Source organism: Trichomycterus rosablanca, chromosome 17, assembly GCF_030014385.1.
Source record: "Trichomycterus rosablanca isolate fTriRos1 chromosome 17, fTriRos1.hap1, whole genome shotgun sequence".
NCBI lineage: Eukaryota > Metazoa > Chordata > Actinopteri > Siluriformes > Trichomycteridae > Trichomycterus > Trichomycterus rosablanca.
In genome coordinates this window covers 30,183,781-30,203,092 of record NC_086004.1, presented here as the reverse complement: position 1 = coordinate 30,203,092, position 19,312 = coordinate 30,183,781, and the positions used below count along the sequence as shown (strand labels likewise).

At 43.8% G+C, this 19,312-nt stretch overlaps 1 protein-coding gene across 1 annotated transcript in view; it reads right to left on the bottom strand.

The window, feature by feature from the left end:
- LOC134331409 (transmembrane channel-like protein 3) overlaps positions 1 to 17,491 on the bottom strand; it is a 28,173-nt gene extending 10,682 nt beyond the window's left edge. The window contains exons 1-13 of the mRNA XM_063012811.1: positions 17,376 to 17,491; positions 15,275 to 15,421; positions 13,011 to 13,086; positions 9,861 to 9,942; positions 8,674 to 8,780; positions 7,974 to 8,072; positions 7,098 to 7,240; positions 5,471 to 5,618; positions 3,469 to 3,512; positions 2,292 to 2,439; positions 1,778 to 1,887; positions 1,604 to 1,682; positions 705 to 965 (exon numbers count right to left, since the gene is read on the bottom strand). Of these exons, the coding sequence (XP_062868881.1) occupies positions 705 to 965; positions 1,604 to 1,682; positions 1,778 to 1,887; positions 2,292 to 2,439; positions 3,469 to 3,512; positions 5,471 to 5,618; positions 7,098 to 7,240; positions 7,974 to 8,072; positions 8,674 to 8,780; positions 9,861 to 9,942; positions 13,011 to 13,086; positions 15,275 to 15,421; positions 17,376 to 17,491 (1,560 nt within the window). The remainder of the gene's footprint in view (positions 1 to 704; positions 966 to 1,603; positions 1,683 to 1,777; positions 1,888 to 2,291; positions 2,440 to 3,468; positions 3,513 to 5,470; positions 5,619 to 7,097; positions 7,241 to 7,973; positions 8,073 to 8,673; positions 8,781 to 9,860; positions 9,943 to 13,010; positions 13,087 to 15,274; positions 15,422 to 17,375) is intronic.
- Between the last annotated feature and the right edge of the window lie 1,821 nt (positions 17,492 to 19,312).

The window sequence follows — 19,312 nt, the reverse complement described above, 5'->3', positions numbered from 1 at the left end:
AATTACGACCTCTGCTGGCTGATTGATGGCGCCTGCACAGAGATGAGAAAAGAGTGCTCTCAGGGTGTGTCTCTCCGTACACAACGCTGAGCTGCACTCCTCAAAGTGCAGGTGATAAGACGGCTGCTGCCCACATGTCGGAGGGGGCGTGGGTTAGCTTCGTTCTCCTCAATCAGAGCGGGGATCGGCATTGGTGAAGAGGAAGCGTGACGCAATCGGGCAATTGGACGCCCTAAAGGGAGAAAATACTTAAACAAAATGTAAAAAAAAAAAGTTTAATCAGGTGAAAAATCGAGAGTCCAATGCGGCAAAAGTGCGCCACACTCTGTAGAAAACAACGGCACAGCCGGCGCGAAAGTGGTTTTGCCGCTTCTGTAATTCGAGACAATGTCCACTGTTAAAAGCGCTATACAAATACATTTGACTTGACTAATATGGCAGACATGGAACCTTAGGTGTCTACGTGTGAGCTTTAGTCCTCCAGACACGCGGTTATTGATTTATTTCCACTGAGTTGCCGAAGTGGATCTGGTCCTCTGGTCCTCAAACCCGGCTCGGTTTTCACGCAACCCTCCTGTTCCTATCCGGGTTTGGGACATGGACTGAGAGCGCACCGATGAGTGCACCCTTAAAACAGCTAGGCTGTTTCGGCCATCACCCCGTCCTCGGACACAGACGCCCGACCGGTCGATTCCCGATCTCACCTGTCCGACGTAGGTCTCCCAGCACTGGTTCTGCTTGCTCCTGCTGTTATATTCATACAGGACAGACTGGTTGATCACCAGCGGCCCTGCCGAGACGCCGCTCCTGATGCTCATGGTGGTGGTGACGGTGCGGTTCAGTTCCATGACGACGGTGCTGTTCCGTCCCTCGGTGATCTCCGGGACGATGGTAGACAGGTTGGTCTCGGCGGGTTGGGAGATGGTGGCCAGGTAGGATGTGGAGTCGGTCCAGTTCCCAGGAACCTGAGACCAAAAAACAAAGCAGATGAAGCGAAGAATAAATCCAATCTTGCACTATAGAGTTTGCAGGAACAGTTTAGGGAAGGCCCTTTAATGTTCTAGCATGACTGAGCCCCTGTGCATCGGTTTAAAGAAGCTCCAGTGTCCTGCACAGAGCCCTGACCCCAATCCCACTCAACACCTCTGGGATGAACCGGAACATCAACTAAGGCTTTTGACTGAATGGGCACAAATTCCCACACACAGACCTACTTCAGTCTGTGAGAAGCCTTCTCAGAAGAGGTCGCTCATGCTCAGGTGTCCAAATACTTTTAAGTTTGTTGTGGACTGTAGGAACGTTTGTGGCCAGCACAGAGCCCAGACCTCAACCTCATTGAACCTATGGGATGAATTGGAGTGTCGACTGTGAGTCAGGGCTTCTTACAGAACATTCAGTGCTTGTGGAAACATCCAGACTTGTGGAAAACCTTCTTGGAAGTTTGGAAGCAACACTAGGAGCTTCTGTGGCCCGCACAGAGCCCAGAACCAAACCTCCTTGAACACCAACGGGATGAATCGGAAAGTCAACTCTGCTGGTTCCCAGCATGCTCTTAGCGGGGGCGTCCACATACTTTCGGATGTGAGGTTTGGGTGCGACTCACCTCGGAGCTCATGCTGTTGACTTTATCCAGCAGGGCGATGATCAGGCTGTAGAGGTTTCCCAGGTACAACACCAGCACCCTGATCCAAACCCAACACAAACATCTGGTTAGTCATGGCACGGGCGGAGCCGCGCTCACAATTCGGGGCGTGCCTGGGGGTGGGGGGGGTCAGACCTGCCGAGCTGGAAGCGGAGGCTGGTACGGGGGTGGTACATCTCCAGCTGTGCCACCAGCTCGAACGCCGAGGGGGCGATCATGGTGATGAGGGAGACCACCACGCTCACCTAACACACACAAACACAAGCGCACACAACGTTCACTGAGCGTTTTGCACACAATCCACCTTCTGCATGTTTTTGGCAGCTGGGAGGAAACTGTACTATGTGGAGGAAAGACACGGTCTCTGGAGAACCTGCCAAACTCATCCCAGGGTCTTTACTCTGCTCTTAAATTATTTTTTTCCCTTTGAAAAAGTGAGTTCACGGGTGGCACGTCGGCACCAAAAGTAGGAGTCTTAAGGTCCTGGGACTGAGCCTTGCCTCCGGTCTCAGTCTATACAGAGTTTGGCATATTCTCCCTGTAAAATCTGATTCCTCCCATCTTCTAATAAGAGAAACTGGTATGCAGAAGGTGAATTGGCTGCTCTAAATGGCCCCGAGACGCTGTTTTTTGGAGACGTGGTCCTCACCTCGTTCTTCTCCCACAACGTCAGCTCGGCTTTCTGCTGCTCCAGCTTCTGAGAACGATCCACCACGAAGTAGATGATGTAGATGCTGCCGGCCAGAGAGAGAAGAACCAGGATGTTCGCCAGGATCCTCAGACTGATCAGAACGGCTCTGCAGAGGAGACGAGAGCGTCACCGACATCAGGAACCCCATACACCATATAACCATAAGTATTCACTAATGTCTCTTTAAATCAATGTACAAGGGCACAGTCACCCACCCAAATACCAAAACACCCACTTAAATACCCACTTTAAAACTCATCTAAATATACACTTCAATACTTATCTAAATATCCATCTAAATACCCACTTAAATACCCACTTCAATACTCATCTAAATACCCACTTAAATACCCACTTAAATACTCATCTAAATACCCACTTCAATACTTATCTAAATACCCACTTAAATACCCACTTCAATACTTATCTAAATACCCACTTAAATACCCACTTAAACACACATCTAAATACCCACCTACATACTCGTCTAAATACCCATTAAGATACCCACCAAAATACCCATCTAACCCTGCAGCCTTTCATCCACACACAGTAATTGATTGATCCGTTAATGACTCCACCCACTATTATACCAACCTGTTCATTCACCCACTCATCCATCAGTTCATCCATCCACCAATCATTCACACATTCCACTGGGGTGGAGGTACGATTCACAGGAGTTTGCATGTTCTCCCCGTGTCTGTGTGGGTTTCCTCCGGGTCCTCCGGTTTCCTTCCACAGTCCAAAGACACGCGGTCAGGTTAAAGTGTGTGTGTGTGTGTGTGTGTTTTTTTAGGAGCCATCACCCGCCGCAGTAAAAGTCCTCGTGTATGAAATACGGCGGGAGGTTTTGTGCCGTGATTGCGGCGGATGAAGCCGCCAGTAAATCAGATTCTCCCTAATTCACGATCCTACACCCTTCCTGAAAAGCTAACATTAGCACACACACACCCCTGACACACACCCCATCACCCCCCACCCTCACACCCACTATCAGGAGAAGAGGGACGGCGCAGGAACCGGCGCAGTCAGCAGTTCTCCGGTGGAAAGAAATTGGCTTTGCGGCGGGAGTGTGATGACAGTAAAAGATAAAAGTGCCCAAAAAGTGGAAGAAGGCAGTAAAAGCACCTACAGGCTGGTCTCCTTCTTCTTCTCCTGCTCCTCCACGATGGCCTCCTGCCAAAACACAAACCATAAGCGCCTCAGTCACTGATTTACGCTGGCGAGGGGAGGAGACGCGCCAAACTGCAGAACACACTGGAACACGCAGAACATGCTGTAACTTCAAAAAAGTTGGGACGGAGGCCCAAGTTCCAGTGTTTGATTGAGGTTCCACAGTGAGCAGGTGAGTTGGTATCAGGTGAGGGAATCATGATCGGGTATAAAAGGATCCACCTGGATCAGGATCAGTCTGTACAACCAATGATGGGGCGTGGCTCACCACTGGGTTCCAAACTACAATCAATACCCAATAATCAGAGTCAGAATCAATCAGTTCAAAACAGAACATTTATCGCTGCAAGATCACAACTAATTTATGTCTTTTACTGTCTACCGTACATTATATTGTAAAAAGATTTAGGGAGTGAGCAATTCCCAGTAGCAAGGCAAGGCAAGGCAAGTTTATTTGTATAGCACCTTTCATACACAGTGGCAATTCAAAGTGCTTTACATAAGGAAAGAAATTAATTAAAAGCATTAAAACATTCCTGAGATCTAGAACCTCAGAAAGACTTCTTGCAAACATTTAGTTACAATTAAGAACATGAAATTCAAACAAGAGAGATAAAAAATTAAAATTAAAAAAATTAAAAAAATTAGGAACATAAAAAACTAAAAGAAAATATAGTAAAATATACCCTACAATTTAGGGAATGTGAAATTAAAACAAGAGAGATAAGCAATTAAAAACATGAAAACTAAAAGAAAATATAGTAAAATATACCCTACAATTGAGAGAATATGGAATTAAAACAAGACTAAAAGAAATATAGTAAAATAAGGGTAGTAGCAAAAATATCGAGCTCAATCATAGGCACAAGAAAAAAGAAAAGTTTTTAACCTGGATTTAAAGATTTCTATGTTTGAGGAACATCTAATATCTCCTGGCAGTCTGTTCCAGTTATATGCAGCCCAACAACTAAATGCTGCTTCACCATGTTTAGTTTGGACTCTGGGCTCAACTAGCTGACCTGAGTCCATGGATCTAAGAGATCTACTGGGTTTATATTCTCTAAACATTTCTGAGATGTATTCTGGGCCGAACCCATTCAGTGATTTATAGACCAGTAGCAGCACTTTAAATTCTATTCTGTAACTAACCGGAAGCCAGTGTAGAGATTTTAGAACTGGAGTGATGTGCTCAGTTCTCTTCGTCTTAGTTAAAACTCTAGCAGCAGCGTTCTGAATGAGCTGTAACTGTTTAATGGTCTTTTTGGGAAGTCCAGTTAAGAGACCATTACAATAGTCCACCCTACTGGAGATAAAAGCATGGATGAGCTTCTCTAGATCTTGTTGGCACACCAGACCCTTGATTCTGGATATATTTCTAAGATGGTAGAAGGCTGTTTTGGTGATGGTTTTAATATGGCTGGTGAATGTGAGATCTGAGTCTATTAGAACGCCAAGATTTCGGACTTGGTCTTTGGTTTTTAGAGCCCGGGAACTGAGGTGTTCACTGAGGTGTAGCAGACAGCTACTTTAATAGATAAAGCCACACGGGAAAAGGAGTACTTCGGAAACACATTGTTACCTAACACAGCACGCCGCTGCAACAGGAAACACAGTGGACACTTTGTTATGGTATGGGAGTGCGTCAACAGGTTTGTCCTCCCTCCTCAGCCAATAAGGGTCTCGTGCAAGAGGGGTTAAGTACACTGTGTGGCCTAAAGTATTCGGACGCCTGACCATGAGCTAGTTTCAAAAACAATTAATATTAAACCAGAGCAACCTTGGTGTGATCTTTCCAGCTAGAACAGCTGCTCCTGTGTGTCTGTGGGAATTTGTGCGCGTTTAGTCAAAACATGGCAGCATTTGTACGGCTGGGCGCGGATCGATCAGTCGGTGTTCCGGTTCATCCCAGAGCTGTTGAGTGGGGCTCAGCTCAGTGTGTGTGTTGTGGTTTACACTCTCACCCTGACGTTGTTGACTATAGCCGCCGCTTTGCTCTCGGCCGCCTCTGGGTTGCCGATCAGATAATCCCAGGCGCAGAAGATCCTCCAGCAGAAGGTGTAGTTCTCACTGGACGCGCTGGACAAACTCAGACGGGAGTTCTTCGCCATCCTGGAAAAAAACCCCAATCATTTATGAAACTGTTTGATAAAATAAATAATATTAGTAATAACATTTTAAACTTTATAGAATAAACAGCGCTTTTGTAAACATAGGAGCGTTTGGACACCGCCCTGTAGTCGTGGGCCTCGTGATGATGGGGTGGAATATGGATCCGCTCCTGATTTATGAAGCTATTTTGATGATTACGTGAGTCATTAGCTATGACTAAGCTCCTCTCTCATGATCAACGTCCAAATTACATTTTCTTTGATTTTCGTTTCAGTCGTCGGGGTCGTTTTACGGAACTAGTGGGGACGAGTCGAGGCTGGAATCAGGGAGATGTTCCTAATACACTATGTGATCAAAAGTACACCGATCAGCCATAACATTTAAAACCACCTCCTGGTTTCTACACTCACTGTCCATTTTATCAGCTCCACTTACCATATAGAAGCACTTTGTAGTTCTACAATTACTGACTGTAGTCCATATGTTTCTCTGCATGCTTTGTTACCCCCTTTCATGCTGTTCTTCAATGGTCAGGACCTACACAGGACCACCACAGAGCAGGTATTATTTAGGTGGTGGATGATTCTCAGCACTGCAGTGACACTGACATGGCGGTGGTGTGTTAGTGTGTGTTGTCCTGGTATGAGTGGATCAGACACAGCAGCGCTGCTGGAGTTTTTAAACACCTCACTGTCACTGCTGGACTGAGAATAGTCCACCAACCAAAAACATCCAGCCAATAGCGCCCCGTGGTCAGCGTCCTGTGACCACTGATGAAGGTCTAGAAGATGACCGACTCAAACAGCAGCGATAGATGAGCGATCGTCTCTGACTTTACATCTACAAGGTGGACCGACTAGGTAGGAGTGTCTAATAGAGTGGACAGTGAGTGGACACGGTGTTTAAAAACTCCAGCAGCGCTGCTGTGTCTGATCCACTCATACCAGCACAACACACACTAACACACCACCACCATGTCAGTGTCACTGCAGTGCTGAGAATCATCCACCACCTAAATAATACCTGCTCTGTGGGGGTCCTGTGGGGGTCCTGACCATTGAAGAACAGGGTGAAAGGGGGTAACAAAGCATGTAGAGAAACAGATGGACTACAGTCAGTAATTGTAGAACTACAAAGTGCTTCTATATGGTAAGTGGAGCTGATAAAATGGACAGTGAGTGTAGAAACAAGGAGGTGATTTTAATGTTATGGCTGATCGGTGTATGTGGACATCTAACCATAAGCTTCTGAGAGGACTGAAGCTGTTGTTAGAGCGTGCTTTGTGCACAGGGGTACGATCATCCTGGAACTGGAAAGGAACTTCCCAAAACTGTTGTCACAAAGTTGGAGGCATATTGATTTTTTAAATATGATAAGCCACTCCAACCTGTCCATCAGTAGAATGTGACCACTATGGGACCATCATGGACCAGCAATGAGCAGATATTTTAGTTACTGTTATTTATCTGTAACATTTACTTTCTCAGCAGCGTGATGAAGCTGTAGGCGAACACCGCCATGCCCACGAGGAAGTACGCCAGAGGGAGGCGGTACCCGGCGCGCCCGATCTTACGGACGTTTCCATAATAGCCGTAGAAGAGCACGGAATACTGCAGGTACCCCTGAAACCAGAGACAAAAACAACAACAGATAGCACCACAGTACAGAGAATCCAGTACCGTACTGGTCTAAACTGGTACCTGAAGCCCAGTACTGACCTCCTGCTTGTCTAAACTGGTCAGTACTGTTTAGGTTTTATTCATTAATGACCCAGTAAAAACCAGTATAACCAGATAAAACACAACAACTGCTCACCAATAACCAGCAAAAACACAAAACCAGTAATGACCAGTAAAACCAGTATAACCAGCATACAACACAACTAATGCTCACTAATGACCAGTAAACCTGTAATGACCAGTAAAAACCAGTATAATCAGATAAAACACAACAAATGACCAGTAAAATCAAGTATAACCAGCACAAAACACAGCAATAACTCACTAATGACCAGTAAAACCAGTATAACAGCATAAACACAACTAACACCCAGTAATGACCAGTAAAAGCCAGTATAAACGACATACAACACAACTAATGACCAGTAAGAACCAGTATAACCAGCATAAAACAAAACTAATGCTCAGCAGTGACCAGTAAAAATGGCACAGCATCAGACTGGTATCTCTAACGCTTTACTGGTGGAGTGTGTTGTGTTTTGTGTGGATTCCTCAGCAGTGTTTATTGTTCACAAACGTAAACATGTCAGACTCCCTGGTTAAACCCCGCATGTTGTCCCGCGCGCACCCTGCGGTGTCAGAGCAGTATAGTGTAAAGGTGTGGTGGTGTTCTTGCCCCGAGTGACCAGATGGTGTCCAGGTCCTGGGCGGAGGGCAGCAGATCTTTGGGGATGGTTTTGCTGCGCGTGGTTCCGAACGGAGCGCCGGCGAGGAGCTGCAGGGGAGAGACACAGAACACCGGGACAGGATGAGTGATGGTGCGAGAGCCGACGCCCGCGAGAGAGAGGAGATTACACCGCGCGGGCGTGTCGGGGGGCAGAATAAATCAGAGGAGATGAGGGGCGTGTTAAAGGCCTCGGGTTCGAGAGAGGAGACGTTCTGGTGCTCGCGTATTAAACCTCCTTATTATTCAGATCAGACGAGCCAAACCTTTAAATATGTACAAAATACCACCAAAAGTATCGGGACGCCCCTTTAATTATTAAATTCACATGTTCCAGACACAGCAGTCGCTCACAGGTGTAATAAATCAATCATATAAAGGGAATCACATGCAACAGTTTAGGGAAGGCCCCAGTACACAAAGCAAGAAACTCCGAACACAGATTGATCTATCAACACCCAGCTGTACAAACAGTGGTAGCTCAGTGGTTAAGGTACTGCATTAGTAATCAGAAGGTTGCCGGTTCAAGCCCCACCACTGTGAAGCTGCCACTGTTGGGCCCCTGAGCGAGGCCCCTATACCCTGTACCCCTCAGCCCGCCTGAGGTCCCGATCCGAATTATTAACCGACGCAGTATAAAGAGGAGACGAACCTCAGGCAGGACGATGAAGGCTCCGGTCAAGATGGTGAGGACGATGTTGATCCCGAACAGCCACCGCAGGAAAATAAAATAGGACGCGACACCAGATCCAAAGTGACCTGCCAACAAAAGAAATCCACTGGATCACCCATACCACAGGACAGAGAGTCTCTGGATCCACCGTGGTCTTGATAACAATCCTTTTACCATTTACTGCTGACACTATATGGACAAAAGTTTTGGAACACCCGTGTGTTTCCGCCACGGCATCAACATCAGTCTGAACGGGCACAAATTCCCACACACAGACTTCTCAGAGGAGCGACAGTCGTACTAGCTGAAAAGATCACACAGTGGCTGCTGTTTTAAGTGTGTCTGCTGGAATTTGTGCCCGTTCAGTCAAAAGTTGATCAGTCTGTGTTCCGGTTCATCCCAGAGCTGGTGAGTGGAGCTGAGGTCAGAGGTCAGGGCTCAGTGCGGGACACTGGAGTTGGTTTACCCGATGCACAGGGGGAGAGTCATGCTGGAACAGGAAAGGTCCTTCCCTAAACTGCTGTTGCACAGTCAGAAGCATCATTTGTCCAAAAGAACTACCTCAAGTGTCCAAATCTGGGCAAGCCGTAGCCTATTGGTTAAGGCACAGGACTAGTAATCCAAAGGTCGCTGGTTCAAGCCCCACCTCTGCTAGGTTGCTGCTGTTGGGCCCTTGAGCAAGGCCCTTAACCCTCAATTGCTCATGTAAGTCGCTTTGGATAAAGGCGTCTGATAAATGCTGAAAATGTAAATGCAAATTACAAATGTTCATAAATTATCTATAAAATAATGATGATAATACAAATAATATAATAATAATAATAATAATAAAAAATAATGTAAATAATAATAATAATATAATAATAAAATATAATAATAAAGTAATATAATAATAATAATAATAATAATAAAAATAATAAAAAATAATGTAAATAATAATAATATTATAATAATAATAATATAATAATATAATTATAATAAAAATAATAATATAATAAAGTTATATAATAATAATAATAATAATAATACTTATAATAATAATAATAATAATTAATATTAATAATTACAATAAAATAATAAAGTAATATAATAATAATAATATTAACAATAATAATTAATAATAACAATAATAATAATAATAATAATAATAAAGGTTGTGTTCTTACTTTCAATCTTTTTAATCCTCACTTCCCATGGGATAAACAAAACCAGGATGTTGTAGAGAACTCTTGACAACTTTTTCAGCAGCTGTAAACAAAACACAAAGAAAATATTTATTTATTTTTAAAATTACAGATAATAAATGCTCAGAATTTACGACAGTCTATAAAAAAACTCTTATAGTTGTGTTTCTCAATGCAGTGGCGGCCTGTGTTAACTTACAACGGTTTTCTGATGTGTTTGTACAGCCCATGTGGCTGTATTTATCACAGCATAATGAGGATTTTACTGCTTTTTACTGCTTTTTACTAGGAATCAAAGCTCAGCGTATTTGCGAAACCAAACGTGTTGCATCGCCGCCGTTCATCCGAACACCCCCGTTATTACCCCCGTTATTATTGAACTAGCATGAAATACAGCGTCACATAAAAGCTAATCACATAAACCGCTCCCGTCATCACTTCTAAATTGCTCCATATGTGATGGCGGAGACGGAGGATTTATCGCGCCGTGGGCTACGTCACACGCCAGTCTTCCGAGTACGACACGACGGCGTATTCCTATAACACAGCAACAGTTTAGGGAAGGACCTTTCCTGTTCTTGTGTATCGGTTTACAGAAGCTCTGCACAAAGCTCTGATTTCAGCCCCACTCGACAGCTCTGGGATGAACTGGAACACCTACTGATCGATCAGCGCCCAGCCAGACTGAACATTTACATTTACATTTACATTTGCAGCATTTGGCAGACGCCTTTGTCCAAAGCGACTTACATTTTTCACTGAATACAGTTCAAGCAATTGAGGGTTAAGGGCCTTGCTCAGGGGCCCAACAGTGGCAACTTAGTGACGGTAGGGCTTGAACAGGCAACCTTCTGATTACTAGTCCAGTACCCTAACCACTGAGCTACCACTACCACTACCACGGCACAATTCCCACACACAGACTCCAAAGTCTCACGAGAAGCCTGAAAGATCCAGAGATGGGGACGCACGTAAGTCGCACACACAGTGACTTCAGACTCGACTCTGACTCGTTTCAAATGACTCGGACTCGGCTTGTGACTCGCATAAAAAGACTCCTGCACAACAAGAGTCCCTAGCGTCAGCACGTGTTAACATTATTTACGTGTGACAGTTAATTATATATACAGTATATTATATTCTGATCGTGCCATTTTCTGCTCTCTAATAATAATAACGCTCCGGCCGTCTTAACCCACAACACACACAATGTGTAAATGTTCCAGCAGCTTCCGGCGTAGTGATGAAGCGTCGCTCCCTACTTAAAATGGTGGAATACCCTACGTAGTGCACTTCACAGGAACAACCGGGGTGAATGGAACGCTCCTACAGAATCGGTGCTAATGATTGTAAGAGCGCTTTCTGAACCAATCAGAGCTTCTGATTGTAATTGTTAGTAAGAAATGCTGTTGTTTGCATTTATTCAGTTTGCGTCACACAGATGACGTGGTAATGAAACGCTCGATCGGCTTTCTAACGACTTCCTGTTTTACTTCACCACCGGGAAAAGTTTGGAGGTTTTTAATTATAAGCACATTTACAAAATAACGGATTCTGTTCCTAATGGGACGCACGCTTATAAATGTAATAGCATCTGGAAGAACAGAAGCTAAGGTAAGCAGCGGTTATGATTGTTTTTGCTGTGTTTGGGATTTTGGCCGCTGTGCCGTGATTTATCGAGCGCTTTTGTTCTGTAATGAAAACAAAACGTATCAGTTGAAGCTTTTAACTGGAACCTTCTTGTTACAGAAATTACATTCATTTACACGATGAGGAGGAAAGTAAAGACACGAAGTAAAACGGCTAAATACACTCGCTAATCTGTTGTTGTTTTTATCTGAACTTACAGATTATTTCTTTATTTCTACGCTACATTTACAATATATGTTTTGTGTTTATTATATTGACTCGTGACTCGACTCGGACTCGTATTTTGTGACTTGTGAACGTCTCTGGAAAGATCCCACAGAGAGTCGCTCTGTTTTGAGAACGTTTGTTTTTGGAACAAGTCATCCGACACACTCACGGTCAGGCGTCCGAATACTTTTGACTTTTTGACTTCCCGTTGTTGTAGAAGCGTTTTGCGTCTGCGCTCCTCAGACGGGTTCTAATCTGGGGGAAGACAGACGGTCGTTTCCACAAAAACAATAAAAATAATAGAGCGATATGTGAGAGCTCGATATCACACAGAAAGCATCTCCATAATTAATCATTCGGCTTCGGATCCTCTCGCTAAAAGTCCATTAATTTTTAACGAGGCTCGAGCGTCCTCGCCGAACACCGCCGGAGCATTTTAATTAAACTGAGGCCGTAACAACCGGCTGTAAATCTGAGCGCCGGGTCCGGGGGTGGGGGTGTGAGATGGGATCAGATACACTGGGGTAATAATCTCGCTGTACTGTTACGAACGCAGGAGCAGAACCGAGAGATCCCGGAACGTTCTGATGATTAATGTTGCTTGTCCACGGTGGTGGATAAATACTTCAATGCAGCGTGTTCCTCCAGATGTCCTGCAGAATAAATAGAGCTTTCCTAACCCATTGCCCCTCAACTTAGTCGTATCCAATTCCCAGATCATAAGATCATATTTCCCCTGTACTGCTGCAGACCTCCACTGCTGACCGAGCAGAGTCGTGAGTAACACACGCCCCCATAGACATGTGTGTGGAGATCAGTATCATGCACAGAGAGTCACGCACTGATCTCCATTATCCCCGGTCTCTGTGCAGCGCCATCGATCAGCCAGCAGAGGTCGTAACTGCAGCCCTTTCTTTCTTGGACAAGCCCGACTGGCCGCTAGCAGAGCTGAGATTCGAACTCATGAGCTTGAGGGCAATAATCCCCACAGACACATTCCAACGTCTTGGGGAAAGCCTTGCCTAGAAGAGCGGAGGCTGTTATAGCCCCAAAGCTATGGACCTTTGAACCTTCTATACCACAGTACGGTCAAAAGTATTCGGACACCTGACCTCACTGGACATCTCACTGGTCGCTGCTTGCTTGATCAGTCGATGTTCCGGTTCATCCCAGAGCTGTTGAGTGGGACTAAGGTCAGGACTCTTTAAACCGATGCACAAGAACAGGAAGGGTCCTTCCCTAAACCGTTCCTACACATCATTGAGGGTGACGTACCTCTGCCCCGGCTGCCTGGTATCCTCTGGTCCTGGTTAGCCTTCCTTCATACTTCAGTACGATCTCCCTGGCCTGTCTGTAACACACACACACACACACACACACACGCTGTAACATACAGATCTCCGGGTTCAGCAGTCTGGAGTGTGAGACATTATTTCTGTGTGTGTGTGTGTGTGTGTGTGTGTGTGTGTGTGTGATGGTAGCAGAATTTATTGCTGCACTCGACCCCTGATGAAGCCGTTAATACTTCACTGCTACACAGCAGAATCCGCTGCTGGAGGCGACGCTGCCGGATAAAAACGCGGCTTTTAGCTGGAAAATACAAAAATTCAAAATAAATAAATAAACACACCAGTGCTGAGATTTGGAGCTTGCCGTGGTGAACATTCACACTGCTTCTTGGGCATTTTTTGGTTTATTTGATCTACATCTACGTTTTTGACTAAGTGGGCACAAGTTCCCACAGACGTACTTCAAAGTCTTGCACACACACTAGGAATTGCAACTGCAACAGCTTCAAAATGAAAAAAAAATGTTGTTGTACCAAACATGTGTAGATGTATATATGTGACCAATTATTTCTTTATTTTTTTATTTTTCTCTATCTTTCTTTCTTTATTTTATTTTTTTTTCCTAATTTTTTATTTCTTTATTTTTCTTTTTTCTGTCTTTCTTTTTTCTTTCTTTCCTTATTTTATTTGTTTCTTTATTTAATTATTTATTTATTTTTCTTTCTTTCTTTCTTTCTTTCTTTCTTTCTTTCTTTATTTATTTATTTATTTATTTATTTATTTTACTTTATTTATTTATTTCTATATTTTTCTTTATTTATTTTATTTTACTTTCTTTATTTATTTTTTCTTTATTTATTATTTATTCTTTCTATCTTTGTTTCTTTTTTATTTCTTTATTTTACTTACTTTATTTATTTATTTTTCTTTCTTTCTTTATTTTATTTTTCTTTCTTTCTTTCTTTATTTTTTATTTATTTATTTTTCTTTTTTCTTTCTATCTTTATTTTCTTTTTTTATTTCTTTCTTTTACTTTCTTTCTTTAAATTTCTTTATTTCCTTGTCTTTCTTTCTTTCTTGTGCCTATGTGCCGACATGATTGGGGTGGGAGGGCTGAAGGGATTCCTCATCACTGCTGCAGTTACACCCTCTGCTGGCTGGTCGAGGTGCTGCACAGAGACGGGGGATAATAGAGAGCAGTGCGTGGTTCTCTGTACATGATACGGATCTCTGTGTGAACCCGGCACATGCAGGTGAAAAGAAGCGGTTGTCAACTGCACGTTTGTCCGAGGGGGCGTGTGTTAGATACGGCCCCATCCTCCTCACTCAGGGTTGGGGTCTGCACCAGTGGAGGAGAGATATAACCAGGGGAATTGGATACGACTCGATTGGGAGAAAAACATTTCTAGAAAAGAAAATCTCATCTCAGCTGTGCTATCGACCTTGCCTGGCTTCCAACAGAGACAACTGGCAGCCATCACTACTTATGCCCCAATACTTTTGTCTATATAGTGTATGTCCAATGAATTCAGATAGCAAAAAGCTGCTGTCGTGGTCAGAGTCGCAGCGGGTCCTGGCCACAAGATACGAACATCCTGAATGAAACGCCAATCCATCAAACACAGCCAATCACTTCTGTGTGGATGCCTGACTGGCCGATAGCACCAGTAGAGATTCAAACCCGGATCTTAACCCTAGCACCCTAGCATAATAGGCCGCGAGCCACCCGAGCACCTAGCTTAATGGTAATAATGCTAATTATATACAATAAGAATCAAAACCGCGACACGCTAACATGCTCAAATCAATCCAGTAATTATTTAATCAGCCCGGCCGCCGCGTCCTGGTTTTACAGAGGTCAAGCGGTCGGTGTTCGGCTACGCTCAATTGGACTGACGGATGGAGGTTATTTCTAGGCCAGGGACAGCACACACACACACACACACACACACACACACACATGTATCTAAACACCGCTAACACATAACCTATTACTGTACAGGTCATCCACCAGTCACGTAGCGCTGACAGCACGTCCATCACCTTCCTCCATCTCAAGGTCCAGAAATAATGAAGAAAGGAAAACCTATCGACCCGCCCTGCTCCCTGAGGAAACCCACACAGACACGTGGAGAACATGCAAACTCCACACAGAAAGAACCCGTACCGCTTCACCTGGTAATCAAACCCAGGACCTTCTTGCTGTGACCCGTATAAACCAGAAAATGAAATGTTAATTCTCAGACTTACCTGAGGACCTTGAGCTTGCGTCTCATGGGCCAGGGTCGCGACCGGATGTTGGCGATGATTTCTTTCTGGTACTGAATGTTCTGGAACATTTCCTCTGGGTCGTTACTGTCCACCCGCTCCACGTCCTTATCTTCATCGTCTGAGGAGCTGCCCATGGAGCAGAAGATTCAAAACAATCTTAATCAGTCAGACTGACACGGTATACGACCTAAAGTATTTGGACACCTGAGCGAGAGTTAACTGGACGTCCTGTTTCATCCCGTAATCAAGGCGTGAGGGACCTGCAGCTTTAAATAATAGTGATATAAAACATTTTCCTTTCATGAGGAGGTTGGGTTCTGTAATAAATACATTGTGAGTTTTAATATCTCTGAAACAGCTTTTATTCCCTTCCTGACACAAGCTTCTATTTCTGTCCAGGCCTGGGACCTGCACTGAGAGCGCCCACTGACAAGTCACCATCAAAAATTATCCATGCAGACGCCCGACTGGCCGACAGCACCGCTGAGATTCGAACCCCAGATCCTCTGATGATCCCTGCACCACCAGAGCACTAACAGGCTTTCCTATCACATTCCATAATGAAATAGTTCCTGATTTCTACGTTCCTCCTGCTGTTATAGAGGGAGCGCTTATATGCACCTGTCCTGTAACACCAAACATGCCTTTTTTATTATTTATATATTTATTTTGTGTCGTCATGTACGAACCCTGCAAGGCAAGTTTATTTTTACAGCATCTTTTATACACCTTTCATTCAAAGTGATTTACAAATTACACATTTACAAATAAAAAAGGTTTTAAAGATTAAAAAAAAGAATATAAAATAAGAACACAATTAAAACAGAGATGTAAGAGAATATAAATAAAAAGGAGGAAAACATTCACTGGTTCTTCAACTCTTGCTCTATAATTTAATCCTGACGTTCTTGTTATGCAGCTGTACGTGTGTGTGTGTGTGTGTGTGTGTGTGTGTGTGTGTGTGTGTAGAACATAAATCTGATAAATCTTGCTCTATAATCTAATCTACAAATTGATGTTCTGACGTTCTGTGTGCAGTTTCATTAGGTTAAAAACAGTTTGGGGAAGGGACCTGAGGATTTTTTGCTCGCTTTATATTTACGGACACGCTGACAAGTTAAAAGTCAGTTACATGTGACGGATCTTCTGTTAAAACCTGAGAGATGTACAAAATACATACATAAACAAATAATAGCAATAAAGCCTCACACTTGTTATTTTAAGAAACCAGAAAGTACAAAGAAACTCGAGACGAAGGTTTGCAGGTTTGTTTCTCAGACGTACTCGGACATTCTGAAATTCTACATTTGTTTAAAAGATTCTACTGGAACTGTGTTGCTGATAATGTGATTTGTTATTTAAAAATGTCATTAAATTAAAAGAAAAATGCAAAAATAAAACAGAAGCATTTACACGAGTGCTCGCAGACTTTGGACGCCCATCATTTATATTCTGAAGTTTTTACGGATGAAGGTTCTCATTTCTGAGAAGTGTTTAATACACCTGATCTAAACGCTAAAAGTTTCCTTCCATTAGTAACAAATAAATAAATAAATAATAAATTAATAAAACAAATAATAAATAAAAAACAGCAAAACAGCCATAGTTTTGTATTTATGAAGCCAGAAAGTAAGAAGAAACTCAACCAGATAAGCAGCACATCAGTTTTTCCTTACAACCATAAATACTCGGACATCCTAAAATTCATGTGCACTTCTTTTTTTAATAAATGATTCTACTTGATTTGTTTAGCTGATGATGTGATTTGTAATTTTAAATTAAAAGAAAAATGCAAAAGCAGTTTGAGTTCTGCAGTTCTGAGAGGTGTCAAGTGTTTAATACACCTGATCTAAACGCTCGTAAGTTTCCTTCCATTTGTAAAATAAATAAAATAATTAATTAATAAAAACAAAACAGCAAAACAACTCTATTGTTTATTTTATGGAACTAGAAAGTAAGAAAAAAACCAGATAGAACTCAGTTTGAATGCAGGAGGATCAATCACACTGAGGAATAAAGTGTGTGTGGAAGTGTGTGTAGAAGTGTGTGTAGAAGTGTGTGTGGAAGTATGTGTACTTACCCAGCATTGTGCTGGTAGGGTGTGTAGATGTTCCTGGAGCTCTTCCTCACACTCTTGTGGCGTTTGGAGGCGGTGAGCGGCCGGCTCAGTGATCCAGAGTCTCTCATCACACTCATGGTGCCACCACACCGTCCTGCATCCGCCTGACTGGGGGTTTATGGCTAAGCTTCCTCAGTGTGTGTGTGTGTGTGTGTGTGGAACATCTGGAGGATGCTGATGTGTGATTGGGTCCTGTACTGAATGGTTCCTCGCTGCTCCTCACCGTGGGTTTAATCTCACAGATGCTCCAATCATGAAACTTTCTGTAATTTAAAGGGCCAGCGCGGCTCAGGCATCCTCCAATCAGGTGTGTCAGTGACGTCTAGGGGGCGTGGCATTTCTGTGACTGAATAATTATTAAAGGTTGTGCCTTTATACTGTATATAGGGTTAGTTTGCCTGCTGTGGAACAGCGGTCTTTGCCAAGGTCACCATGCTGAGAGATAATTTGTCTACACGGTCTGGTGTAACCCAAGAACTACTAAACATGTAAATGTCCACAATCAAGCAAGCTTTACATCACAATGAACCAAACCCAGAACCCCAGGACCTCAGAACCCCAGGAACTCAACCCCACAGAACCTCAGAAACCCAGAATGACAAAACCCCAGACCCAGAACCTAAGGACCTCAGAACCCCAGAATCGTAGAACCTCAAAAACATAGGACCCCAGGACCTCAGAACCCCAGGACAACAGAACCCCAGAACCTCAGAACTTCAGGACCTCAGAACCACAGAACCAGAGAACCTCAGAACTCCAGGACCTCAGAACCTCAGAATCCCAGGACCTCAGAACCTCAGAACCCCAGGACAACTGAACCCCAGAACCCCAGGACCTCAGAACTTCAGGACAACAGAACCACAGAACCAGAGAACCTCAGAACTCCAGGACCTTAGAAACCCAGGACCCCAGAACCTCAGAATCCCAATACCTCAGGACTCCAGAACCATGGTGCCGGGTGTTTTATGTCTCTAATTCGGCGTGATTCGTGTGATTCATGCTCTCCTGGGAATTCAGGTCCTGTCCTGCAGCATGAGCAGCGCTCGGTGTTCTCTATTACTGAATTTCGGATGGTCACACCTGCTGGCACACTGAGGGTTTTTTCCTCTAAACGTGCCCGCGGGAGCTCTCAAATATTCCAGAACATCAGAAGGTAAAGGAAATGCCCCTCTTTTGGAAAGTAAAATGCGAGCGTTAGGATAATAATATGCTAATCTGCCATATGTTAGCGTTCCACGCCGAGTCCTGATGGAACAGAGCCGGCGGTCCGCGCGGTTCAAAACCGTAAAACCAACCGGTCTGAGGCACCGGGGCGCAAATTAACCAACGTACAGCTCAGAGTATTAACAAAGCTTCATACAGGTGGACCTGAAGCTGGGTATACAATCACTGACTGTAGCCTGTAACTGTGCACTGTTACCCACCGGCCTGTCCCATATAGTTATGATAGGAATCCTGACATACACACACACTCATACACACACACACACACTCTTATACACACACAGCTCACATTCGTATACAAACACACACACACACACTCATGCATTCACACACACTTGCACACACTCATATACACACACTCACACTTGCATATAGACACACATAAACACACAACCTACACTCACGCATTTACACACACGCGTACACACACACTTGCACGTACATACACACACACAACTCACGCATTAACACACACACACATACTTGCACACACTCATATACACACACCTAGTCACACACACTCACTCACTTGCACATACACACTCACTCATACACACATACACACACATTCACACACACTTACACACCCAACTCACACACTTGCGCACACACACACACACACACACACACACTCAAGTGTCATTTACAGTCAGTATAAATATACCCTCTATATG